General features: G+C 45.2%; 1 protein-coding gene across 2 annotated transcripts in view; it reads left to right on the forward strand.

Annotated features, from left to right (window-relative positions):
* The window catches only part of PISD (phosphatidylserine decarboxylase), a 45,426-nt gene that overhangs the window by 10,926 nt on the left and 21,958 nt on the right, over positions 1-12,542 (forward strand). For both annotated transcript variants that reach the window (XM_089775266.1, XM_075898031.2), the window contains exon 3: positions 7,919-8,094. In XM_089775266.1, coding sequence (XP_089631392.1) covers positions 7,919-8,094 — 176 coding nt within the window. The remainder of the gene's footprint in view (positions 1-7,918; positions 8,095-12,542) is intronic.

Raw genomic sequence — 12,542 nt, forward strand, 5'->3', positions numbered from 1 at the left:
TGCATACACAAATCCTTTCTGCCACAGTTCTCCAGAATTTCTCCTCTTTTAGTCAATGCCAAACTTAGGAAATAAGTGGCTTGTGCTTTATTTACCTTCACATACATTTGTATAGCTGCTTCCAGCTCCCACTGGCTGCAGATTGCCGTTCCTTGCCAATGGGAGCTGTGGGAAGGGGAGTCCTGGTCCGTGCCATTCCTTGCAGCTCCCATTGGCCAGGCATGGCTATCCATGGCTAATGGGATCTGCAACTGGCTTTACCTGTGGACATGCAGTTAGATAAAGCACCAGCGGCCCTCTGGGGCTAACCCTGGCAATCTGCATCTGGCTCATGGGCCACTACTGCCCATCCCTGGACCGCACACACATCTTTAACCTGACTGGTACCTCTGAAACAGTATCTTAAAGAAATTTAGTTTTAACATTCTACAAACTGCCATTGCAGGTCCTCTTTTCTAGATCAACCTCTTCTCCTCTAGGGCAGGGGGTTCCCAAACTTTTTGACAAGGGGACCAGTAAATCCATTCACGAGCTTTTGGAGAACTGGTTGCATTCATTTGCATATTTGCATATTTATTAAGTAAATGAAGAATATTCAAATAAATTGTTTCTGGTATTCCCAAAGCCCCCAGTGCCAGCTTTAGAAAAGCTTTTGATACAGTCACCCACAATATTCTTGCCAGCAAGTTAAGAGAATATGGATTGGATAAATGGACTGTAAGATGGATAGAAAGCTGGCTAGATCAGGGTTTCCCAAACTTTTTACTTTAGTTGAAACCTGTTTTTTTTCAGTACTGTTTTTTGCCCCGCCCAAAAATATAAACACATATAAAAAAAGAATTAAAGATGAATAAATTTTCAGCGTCTCACCCTGCTGGCAGGGCTTGGCGGACCCGGCACCGCAAGGGCACTCCACAAGGCGGGAGCAGGAGCAGATTGGTATCTGGCTAGGAGGGAGGGTGCAAGGAGGGGTAGGGTTGCCAGGTGTCTGGTTTTGTACCGGACACACCAGTATTTGAGGGTTCTGTCTGGGAAACAAATTGAGAAAATACCGAACATATAAAATGTCTGGTATTTTCTAATTAGGTAAGTTTTATTATTATTAGGTGTATTAGTCCGTAGCTGCGAACTGCCTGGCTGGTAGATGTGCTCACGCTGCATGAGTGTTGTCTACCGGCCAGACACTTTGCAAGTACTCAAGAGAGGGTATGGGGGTGGGGCAAAATGGAATCCCCGGGGCCGGACTCACTCGTGTGCCCGGGTCAGTCCCGCTTCCCGCCGGCCGATTCGCTCTCCCCTCCTCCTCCCACTTCTCCTCCCAATCTCCCCAGTCCATTCCTGCTGCCCCTGTCCCCACCGATCTCCCCCAGCCAGCCCCGCTGCCCCTGACGACCCCCCTGACTAGGCCCACTCTCCCGACCCCCTCCCAGCCAGCCGATTCTCCCCCGCTTCTCCTCCCGATCTCCCCTGGCCAGCCCCACTGCTCCCGTCCAGCCCTGCTTCCGGTGGCTGGTTCTCCCGTCCTCCTCCTCTGGATCTCCCCCAGAGGGTAACCTTTGTTAAAGGATGTGTATACATTTCAGAATTGTGTGGATTCTTTTAAATTAATCCATAATAACCTAGTAGTATTTACACAGCTATAATTTTTTTGTTCAGTTAAGTTTCAGTGTTTGGGATTTTAATAACCCCAGTCCATTACTATTCAGTACAAATGATTTCTTGCTGGTAGTGATAGAGGAGGGAGTGTTGCAGCAGGGTCTTATGTCCTAATCTGTATCCAGAGTAGGAAAATTCCATTTATCCTGGTGGGCTGCCCCTGATTAGGAGTCTAGAAGAGATCTGAAGTAACTTATATGTTTGATCTTTTCTATATGGAGTTGTGACATTACCCTGAAGTTCTGAACTAATTGATATGCTGTTTCTTCTTCTTCAGATGTGCCTAGACAAAAGCTTTCCTTAGTTCCTTGCTCAGCTGACTGCTGGGCTCCAGTCACTCTTGTTATTTTTAGGGAACAGGATGTTCCGTTCAACTCAGCAGCACTGAACATGGCACCATTGCCAGAATAGGTGACAAGATTGTAAAAATGTGTCACTTAGGAGTTTGAAAACTCCTTTAGTTCTTTAATTCTTTATATTTAGTTCTTTATGCAGAGATGGAGGTTCATCCTGAAAAAATAACATACCCTAAATTTAGGCATAGTCTGTTGTGCTGCCATTCCAAAGATTGGATCTCACATTCCCTAAATTAGAAGTATTGTAGTATTCATGCTGGGGAGTATTATGAAGATAAAACTTTCCAGTCAGTCTTGAGCAACTGGAATTCCAGGTATTAATTTTTTACCCATGAAGCTCTGAATGGTTTGGAATCTGGTTACTTGAGAGAATTTCTTCTCAAAATCATACTGTCACAGCTGAAATCAAGAGTCTTTACTGAAGATACATAGGAGGGAGCTCTTGTGTGGGAGTTGCTTGGACTTTGAAACTTGCTATTCTTTTATTCCACCAGAGCCTAGATTTGTTAACTTGTGGGCACACTGCAAAGCCTGTTTTTTTTTCCACTTTGGTTTTAGGGATGGTGGGCAGCTGAGGATCACAGGGCTTTGATGGATATCCTTTTGTGTATGGGCCAGTCATATACAGGCAGTCCCCGACTTACGCGGATCCGACTTATGTCGGATCCGCACTTACGAACGGGGCTTTTCTCGCCCCGGAGCTCACGGGCGGCGGGTCGCCACCCGTGTTCTCCAGGGCGAGAAAAGCTTCTCCCGGTCTCCCTGGTCTGCTGGGGGGGTCCAGCAAAGCCGCTGGACCCCCCCCAGCAGACCAGGGAGACCCGAGCAAAGCCGCCGCCTGGGCGGCTTTGCTCGTTTGCCCGGGAGCAAAGCTGCCCAGGCGGCGGGACCCCCGCCGCCTGGGCGGCTTTGCTCCTGTCCCCCTGGTCTGCTGGGGGGGTCCAACAAAGCCGCTGGACCCCCCCCCCAGCAGACCAGGGACACCCGAGCAAAGCCGCCCAGGCGGCGGCTTTGCTCCTGTCCCCCTGGTCTGCTGGGGGGGGTCCAGTGGCTTTGCTGGACCCCCCCAGCAGATCAGGGAGACAGGAGCAAAGCCGCCCAGGCGGCATCCCGCCGCCTGTGCGGCTTTGCTCGGGGGCAAAGGAGCAAAGCCACACAGGTGGCGGGGTCCCTCCGCCTGTGCGGCTTTGCTCGGGTCTCCCTGGTGCGCTGGGGGGGACTCCCCCCAACACCCCAGGGAGACAGGAGCAAAGCTGCACGGGCAGTGGGGTCCCTCCGCCTGTGCGGCTTTGCTCGGGTCTCCCTGGTCTGCTGGGGGGGAGAGGACACAGCTAGTGCGCCCCCCCCCCCCCCCAACAGACCAGGCTTTTGTTGCGGGTCGCCTTGGGTAGAACCGCTGGGGTGCTGCCGGGTTGGTCCTGTGGGAACCTACCGGGCAGCGCCCCAGCTGTTCTGTCCCAGGCTCCAGATTCAGCAGCTGTTGAAACTGATCAGGCTGATTCCAGGAAGCTGGGGGCAGAGCAACTCTGCCTCCAGCTTCCTGTAGTCAGCCCCTGCTCAGTTTCAGTGGCAGCAGCTGAATCTGGAGCCAGTTCCGACTTGCATACAAATTCAACTTAAGAACAAACCTACAGTCCCTATCTTGTACGTAACCCGGGGACTGCCTGTATATTTACTAACGCAGGTGCTCTGAGTGTAGGTTGAATGGCTATATATATTTTTATAAATTTAAGGAGATAATTAAATTAAATTCCTCCCCCAAAAAAACTAACAACAATTCTAAATTGTCCCCGTCTTTTACTGAATGTCTTCCTCATGATGTAAACTTTCTTCCTAGAACTTTGTAGTTTTAATGCAACATTCCTTATTTTTTCCAAGAGTATCCAAAATTAAGATTTATTTTATTTTTACTTAAGGACATTATATAGGGCTACGATTCTGCCATGGATATTTTTAGTAAAAATCACAGAAAGATCATGGGCAATAAAGAAAAAACTCATGGAAGCCTGTGACCTGTTCCTGACTTTTACTAAAAATATCTGACAAAATGGGGGAGCTGCTGAGTAACTGGGGGCCCAGCTTGGTACCCTGGGTCCCCATACCACTAGTGGGGGTTTGGAGCTCCAGGGTGCCCCACTGCCCAATTCTGGGAACGGCAGGGTCTGGCTGCTTATGGTGGCTAGGACCCCGTGCCATCTGTGCCAGCAGAGAGCAGCAGGATACCCTCTCACCATCAGGAGCAGTTGGGGTACCCCTCCCTGCTGGCAAGCGGCAGAGGAATCTGGCTACTCCCAGCCTCGGTAGACTGAAGTCATAGAGGTCTTCGGAAGTCGTGGATTCCATGATTTCCACAACCTCCATGACAAAGTTGTAGCCTTAATTATATACAGAGACAAATTTTAAGGCACGTTGATCAGACTACATGTTTTTAGATTTAAGACTGCATGCATAAAAATGAAATTAACTAAAGTAAACAAGATTTCAGTAAGGCAAAAACTTTATAGATAGTACCATTTATACTGGGAAAAGAAACACGATAAGCATTGGATGTTAGTGGAGCATCTGGGCACTAAAAATGATAGATACTAGGTTAGTTGTGTTTTGCTCATTAAAACTTCACAGATATTGATAAACCATCCAACCATTATCTTGCCACATTGCTAAAAAGGGATTTGGTGCTTTTCAGATGCCTAATGATTCAGCATGCTCCGTTTCTGAAATAACATAATAATGTGTAGGTGAGACCTAAACTGTGGGGCCCACCCAGGGCTGTTTGTTGACTTCGGTGGGAGTAGGATTGGGCTCTGGTGGTTATTACAATACTGAGATTCACCAGGCTAGCATGAAACAACTTCTGTAATACTGTTCTGGTTACCCAGAATTCAACCACACAGGTCCCTTAAAGAAGCCCAGTCTTTGGCATCAATCTAGACACCCAAGCCAAATAAAGTTCTACCAATCCTAAAGGATCAGACATATGACCCAGGTCAATGAATATTTGAGATCTCACCCCGAAAAACATGCATACATCCAATTTTATTAATCAATCTAATATTTATTTAAAAAGAAATGAGAGTATTGGTTGCAAGAGATCAGAACGCATAGAGACACTTATACAGTTCTGAGTTCTGATTCATAGGAGAGATGTCGAGTTTTGTACAGTAGTTGCAAGGCGTTTTTACAGAATGAGTCCATAGGTTATAGTCAGGGCCAGATTAAGAAAGGGGTATTCTAACGCCCTCCCAGCCCAGGCAGCCCAGCCCCTTCCCAAACCCTAAAACCTTCTCCAACCTTACTCCCCGACCTGAGCTCCCTCTTACACCCAAACTCCTGCCCAGACACCACATCCCCACCCCAGTCTCCTGCTGTGAGTCTCCACCCATCCTCCCGATCCCTTGACCACAGCATAGAGCCCCTTGTACTCCAAATGCCTCACCTCTAGCCTCATTCCAGAGTCCACACCCACTCCCGCACCTTCTTGCCTCTGTGACGGCGCGTTGGGGGTCCCCCGTCTTCTGCACCCCGAAATGGCACAAACAGACTCCACCAGCCAGTGGAATTGAGGGTGGTTTATTGCTTCTCCACGATACAGCATAGCACAGATGAAATCTGGTTACAGGAACTGGGGCTAAGAGGCCTCAGTGCCCCCTTGAGATGGGGCGATCCCAGCCCCCTCCCCAGTTCCTTCTTCCCTGCTTTCCAGCCAGGAACTAACTCCACCTCTCCAAGCCCTGCCCCAGCCAGGGCAGCATTCCACCTCCCTTTGTTTCTCCCCATGGGGGGTTGGTTCAACCGGTATGGAGTCACCTTTGCATAAAAAGGTTTTCCCTGCTGGGTCTTGCTCCAGACAGAAGAGGTCACCACAGCCCAGCAAGTACCCCCACTACGTCACAGCCTCTATCCACAACCTCCTCCTGCACAGAGCCCCTCATTTTTGGCCCCATCCTAGAGTTTAGGAGGCCCCACAAAATTTAGTAGCTCTGGGCTCACAGAAGAGTTTAAACCAGCTCTGGTTATAGTCCAGTGTCCAAGTACAAACAGATGAACATCATACCTAATGGACTGAAGGTGAAGAACCCACTCCAATCTACATACCCTACAGTCTACAGCCAGAGATTATGCCACACTCTCTCAGAGAAACTGAGGAACCAGTTAATCAGCTTACTGTGCAACAAACAAAAGAAAATCAAGGAGGAGCTCTCAACATTAGAGACACTCATAAAAAAACTAAGCTTCCACATATACTTCCTCTTGGCTGGACTTTACAGCAAGCCACCTACAATGCTCACTTCACCTCCCTTCAGAGGAAAAAGGACAATAAACTATCCAAACTCCTACACGCCTCTGGATATTTCAAGTATGGGTGGGCCCTACTTCATGCCTTCTGAAGGGGCGGGGTCTTGGGTGGAAGGGGCAAGGCCTATGGCAGTCAGTCCTTAGCACTACACAAAGCATGGTGCTGGGCCCCCCTCCAGCCCTCAAAGCCACATAGAGTGCCTGGCAGGACACTGTGGTGCTCTGGGGGCAATTCAAAGGGGCAGTGGTAGTGGCCAGGAGCTCCGGGTCATTTTGAAATGCCAGTCCCTGGGGCAGTTACCCCCTTAACCTGCCCAGGGTGGACCTGGTCAGTATAATGCCAGCATCAGGCTTCATCTAACTTGTATGTCTTGGATTTGTACTGGAAATGCTACTGAAAGGCCAAAATCCCAATAATATGTATGTAAGATCTTGACCACAGTTTCTGTTAAAAATCGTTCACATATGCCCAAACTGGATGGGCCTGGTCTGAACCTGAGGTCTAGCTAACAATGAACAAAACATGGCTAAAAGTGTAAGAGATAAGCAAAGACAGGCCTTGTTTGTACAACTAGATATGAAACAAGTTGAGACAGCATAACCGCAGGTGCAGGGCTGTAGTTGGGGCCTTACTGTGAACTATAGACACATAACTCTTTGAGAGTGGCCTCAAAAGTCTTCCTTACAAGTTCAGGAGGAGATAGCAGTGTATCCTCCCCAAATACCAGCCAGCATTCAGGGAGGGGAGACAGGCAACATGCCAACTTGAGTAAAAATATCTGTCCCTCACAGATGCCAGTCCAGTCGAAAGGGGTGTGATCGATAAACAAATTGCCAGTGCTGTGTATTGTTTACTTTTCTCTTTGTTTTAAGACCACAAAGGGATGTATCTGCAAGCAAACCTATTTAAGAGATGCCACTCATCATTTTTATAAACCTGAAATCAGGATTTAATCTGCTTGCTGCAAAATGACACACAAGTCAGAACACCTGTTTATTAGCATACATGTAAACCTTAGTCTGTCGGCTTATTGAGCTAATTTTGTCTTGCTGCTAGAACCTGTTCAGGGGATCAGGAACTCCCACCCCATCACTTCTCTCTGCCCATTGGCACCCTATATAATCTATAGTAAGCCATTGTTTGGCAGCCTCACTGAGCCTGACAAACTTAAGTGACACTCCGCCAGGGCTGTGTGTAATAAACCCTCATGCTTGGATCTACCTGGTGTCGAACTTCTATTCCTTCATCTGCCAGCTCCTTTCCTCAAGCATCAGTAATGGGCACTGTTTGCATCAGGCCCTAGCCAAAAAATCCGTGAGAGAAGGTTTTCATATGTTACAGAGTGTCACTTCTGATCTGGGGGTTGGGGATCATCAGTGCTTTAAATCACAAGCATCCTTTCAGGAAGTGGCTGCTGGTGGCACAGATCAGCAATGACCCATCTTTGTGAATGTGCATCCTCACTAACATGGCCTGGTGTGTCAGTGGGACATGGCTGCATGCATACCCAGTAACACTGTCGGCATCTGATCTGACCTTCCCCTCTGTAACTTGGTCTTGACTCTGTAACTGTCCCGTTTGCTACAGATCTGCTTCCTTTTTTTGTTAGACAGGAGAAAGCTTCATGCTGCACCAGTAGTGCGAACGTTCCGACTGCGCCCTTTCTACTTTCTGGTGGCTACAGGCGGGGGATATGTGGGATACACACAATATGAGAAGTACAGGGTGGAGCAGCTGGAGAAAATGGGCATTGAGGCACCAATCAAGATTGCAAGTGAATGGGAGGTAAGATCTTTGTGATGGGCTTGTACCACACTCCACGTTTCGCTACACTTTTCCGCTCCCTTTCAACAAGGAAGAAATCGGATTGTGTTCTGTTGCCAGAATTGACAGAATACATAAAGGGCTTTTCCTTATCTCTCACTCCTGCCTGTAAACCCGATGTAATGACATGTTATAAACTGCAGGTGTCTCTTAACTACAGTCAACATATTTCCTGCACCAGTGGCTGTAAAGGATGCAGTTTGTCAGTTTCTTTTTTAAATTGTGCATTAGGGATAAAATTAAGAGATGATTGATGGGCATAGAAGAGCATAAGGTGTGGGGTTTGCAGTAATTCTGGAGGAACTTCCATTCTTCAATTTTTGTACTAAGTAGAAGAGATGGTCTCATGCTTCAGCCTTTGAACAATCAATCTTACAATGATCATAAGTTGGTAGCATATCTGAAGATTTAATGTGCTTTCAAAATTTCCTAACTCTTGTGTATCGAATTGGAATCCAGCATAAAAGCTGCCCAAAGCCATCCCTGGCTATTTTTGTATTAAAGCAGGAAATAGTCAGTTACATATCTTGTAGTAGGAACAAAAAACAGGACTATGTAGCACTTTAAAGACTAACAAGATGGTTTATTAGGTGATGAGCTTTCGTGGGCCAAAGTGTGTCTGGCCCACGAAAGCTCATCACCTAATAAGCCATCTTGTTAGTCTTTAAAGTGCTACATAGTCCTGTTTTTTGTTCCAGCTACACCAGACTAACACGGCTACATTTCTATCACTATTCTATATGTTGTAGTAGTAGCATTCTGTGGTTGCATATATGAGCATTGAAAAACATACTGTGATGAGTTTGCTATCCTGCGCCACTTTGTTTACTTGCTAATGGCTTTTCCAAAACGGGCCCTTGGCCCACTGTGAGGAATACTACTCTAACTCCTAAACCTAGGTATGGTTGTATTCTCAGTTCTGCCACTGACTTGAAGTATGATCTTTGTCAAGTTACATCATCTCTCTGTTCATTTCTTCCTCTTTGAGTGTATGGGTAATTCTTGTTTCCCTCATTAGAAAGTTGAGGTTGAATTAATATTTGTGAAAAGCTTTAGGATCCTTGCATATGGAATGTACCATGACAATGCAAACATGATTACTATTCAGAATGAATATGAAATCTTATCTAAATTTCTTGTGAACACCTGCTGAGAACTCTTTCCCACAGAACAATATCTTTTAATCTCTAGTGATTCTAGATCATCCACACAGGTGGTTCCTTCTCTACTCTTCAGGGTTATCATGGTGTTTTTATACCAGTGGTCCCCAACCTTTAGAGGCTACCGGGCGCCTAGGGGCGGGGCCACTCACTCGCTGGGCGCCCGGGGGCAGGGCCGCATGTCCTGGGGCATGCCAGGGGCGGGGATGTTCCCCAGGGCCGGGGCCGCCCAAGCGCCTTGTGCCTTGCGCCCGCATGTGCCCCGGGGCTGAGGCCGCCCGAGCGCTGCGCACCAAGCGCCGGTGCGTGTCACGCGCCTGGAGCCGGCGCCTCCAGTGCGCCGCACGCCGCGGGCAGGGCCGCCCCAGGTTGTCAGTGGGCGCACACAAATGCCCCGGCGGGCGCCATGGCGCCCGTGGGCACCGCGTTGGGGACCACTGCTTTATACGTTGTTGTGGGACTGAAGTATTAATATCAGGTGCATGGACATGTTCTGTAGTAACCTAAATGATCCATTTGTAGCAAAAATCTGAGAAAAATTACACAAACCTATATAGCTGGCATATCATGTACAGAATGTTAAAAGCATTATACAGTTCCACGCTGACCTGTTTAGAATACCTGTATTAGGTTTGTTTTGTTGCAAAACATATGCCGTTTCTGAAAATGAGGAATTGATACCAATGTCTGACATACTCCTCTGCATCAGTCTAACCTGTATCATCCATCTATTCCTCGTCTTTTCTGAGTGCTTAGTCAGTTGGTGTGGTGGTTTTCTGTTTTGGGCATATATACTTTAGAGACTAGACTGGAATCTTTACACTGACTTTTACCTGGGACCCAAGTTAGATTTGATCCAAAGAATCCAGATGTTAACACTTTGGATTGTAACAGTTTGTGATGAATTTATCTGCAGTTCTGTCCTCCATGCTTTCCTTTCCAACCTGCTTGAGTTTATTTAGAATAGGACTAGTAAAAGATTTTGTGGCTTTACATACCATAAATGAGACTTGTACGTTTCTGTGGGGTAGTTGTATGTAAAAGGACACTGTTTGAACTGTTTTTCATAGATTTAAAAAAATATATTGTTGAGAACCCACTGAAATGTGAAATTGGAACAATTCCATACCTGAGCTGTTTTTCTTCCATTGTGTTAATACATGGGCCTGGGGTTTTTGGGGTTGCTGTTAAGTTCTGACCTTCAAACATAGATTTAGCTTTAGATAAGACTAGTACTAAAGGATTTATTTGTGTAGGGGAGGAATCGCATAAAGAGTTTGACATGTAAGCAGGATTCCAGGTGAGTAGGTACATGCACGCATAGAGAGCAAGCACAAGTTTTCCCACTCCCTTTCAGATTCCTACTTTTTTTGCTGATGCTTCATTGTATGTTTTCATGGAGTGGGGAGAAGAAGACTGCCAAATGGGAAAAATCTAGAGAGAGAAACATTTTCAGGCTTCAAAGAGAGTGTTACAATCAGTGGGGGGTTTAAAGAAAATAATAGCTATATTGTGCCTTGTGGTTTTGCATTATTGCCCTTCTGTGCATGTTTGATATCTTTGGAAGCTAACTTTGAAAGGGAGGAGAGGGGTATCTCTTTGTTTATAAAGCCAGGGAAAGGGCATATGCACAGCTTCTAGAAAAAGCATGAATGAGAAAGTCATCTGAAGTTCAGTAGTACTGGACTGGGGAAAGAAGCTGTTGTGCATACTCTTCACTTCTGAACAGTATTGATTCCACAGGTCCTGGGTTGTGTGTTTGAAGAGACCTAAGTCAAAGTGTCCTATGTTGTATTCTTTGACAGTTCCATGTAGAAGGAGATTCTCTTCTGCGGGAAAGACAGCTAAGTGAAGTAATATATTCAGGCCCAGCTCGTATAGAGGTAAAACCTAATCTCTATGTACATATTTGGCCCCCATAACCGTAACGTTTGCCCCTCCCAAGTATCTAAAAATAGTTCCTGTTTGTAGTATGGTCCATGGGCTAACAAAAGGCGCCCATAAAATGGGCACCATGAAAAATAAAACTCCGTTTAAAAATATTAGATCTATATTTTTTCAGTTAAAAAATAAATCAGTAATTTTGGCACAAAAGCTAGCGACACGGTGATTTTTCTCACAAAGACAACAGCGTAAATGTATATTTATAGTCAGGTCCAAAAAGCATTAAACATACAGGAGACTAAGTATGTAACTTAATGCTAAATACTTCATATCTGTCTCACCAGTATGTGCTGACATAAAATTCTAATAATAAAAGTAGATTGAAGCAGTTGTCTAATTTCAAGTATTACTATCATTTTTACTTCAAATACAATTATTTTTATCTTCCTTCGATATATAGGTTTCCACTGTGGAAGACTCACTTGATAACTTAACATTACTTTTTTTTTTTTTTTTTGCTTTGTACAAGGTGAATCCATTGATCAAAGTAAGAAAATAAATACCTTCCTAAAATTATTAATGTTTGCTAGAATGACACATTTTGATTTCTAAATTTAGTTGTTTTAATTCTCATATGGAAATCTTCTCCTTGAAGTGATGTGTGTTTTAGGTGGTAACTGGCGAGATGCTGATATGGAAGGGAAGTGTTTTGGGTGGTGATCTGACCAGATGCTTATTACAAGTGCTAGATTCTGTGAAAACATACGGTAGATGTGGTCTCTCCTGAAATAGTTTGGTGCTAAATTCTGTTCTGCAAAAATATAAGCTATAATTTGTGCCTCAATGATTATGTCTACTTGAACTCTTTTAGCATATAATGTCATGTAATGTAATATAATATGTCAATATTAATTTGTTTTGATCAAAAAGTAGAATTGGAATATCAAAAAATGAAACTGGTTAGAAGCATTCTCTTCCCTCTGCCTCTCATGTATGTCTTGAAAACTTTCATGAAGGATGTCTGATTAACATTTGCCTCTGAACACAAATGCTTAAATATTGTTTTCAAAAGTTTGTCGTCGTCTTGTGATTATCTTTCTTCCAGACACTAAATCAGTCTTGATTGAAAGACCTGTATGCCACAGGTAGTTTTTTCAAAGTTGAAATTTTGCATATCTCGTTTGTTTTCTCACCAATGATGTTGCACATCGTTGAAGCTAGGACAGTCATTCTCAGTAACTGGTTCTCATGCATTAGTGCAGTGCTGGTCTCTTGAAGACGTCACTGCAGGAAAGTTAATATGCTATTTTTCAATGACTTTTTTAAAATCATCACAGTGTTCCTATTTATATTTGTTTATAACAT

This window comes from Pelodiscus sinensis, chromosome Z (assembly GCF_052426305.1).
Source record: "Pelodiscus sinensis isolate ZL-2025 chromosome Z, ASM5242630v1, whole genome shotgun sequence".
Taxonomy (NCBI): Eukaryota; Metazoa; Chordata; order Testudines; family Trionychidae; genus Pelodiscus; species Pelodiscus sinensis.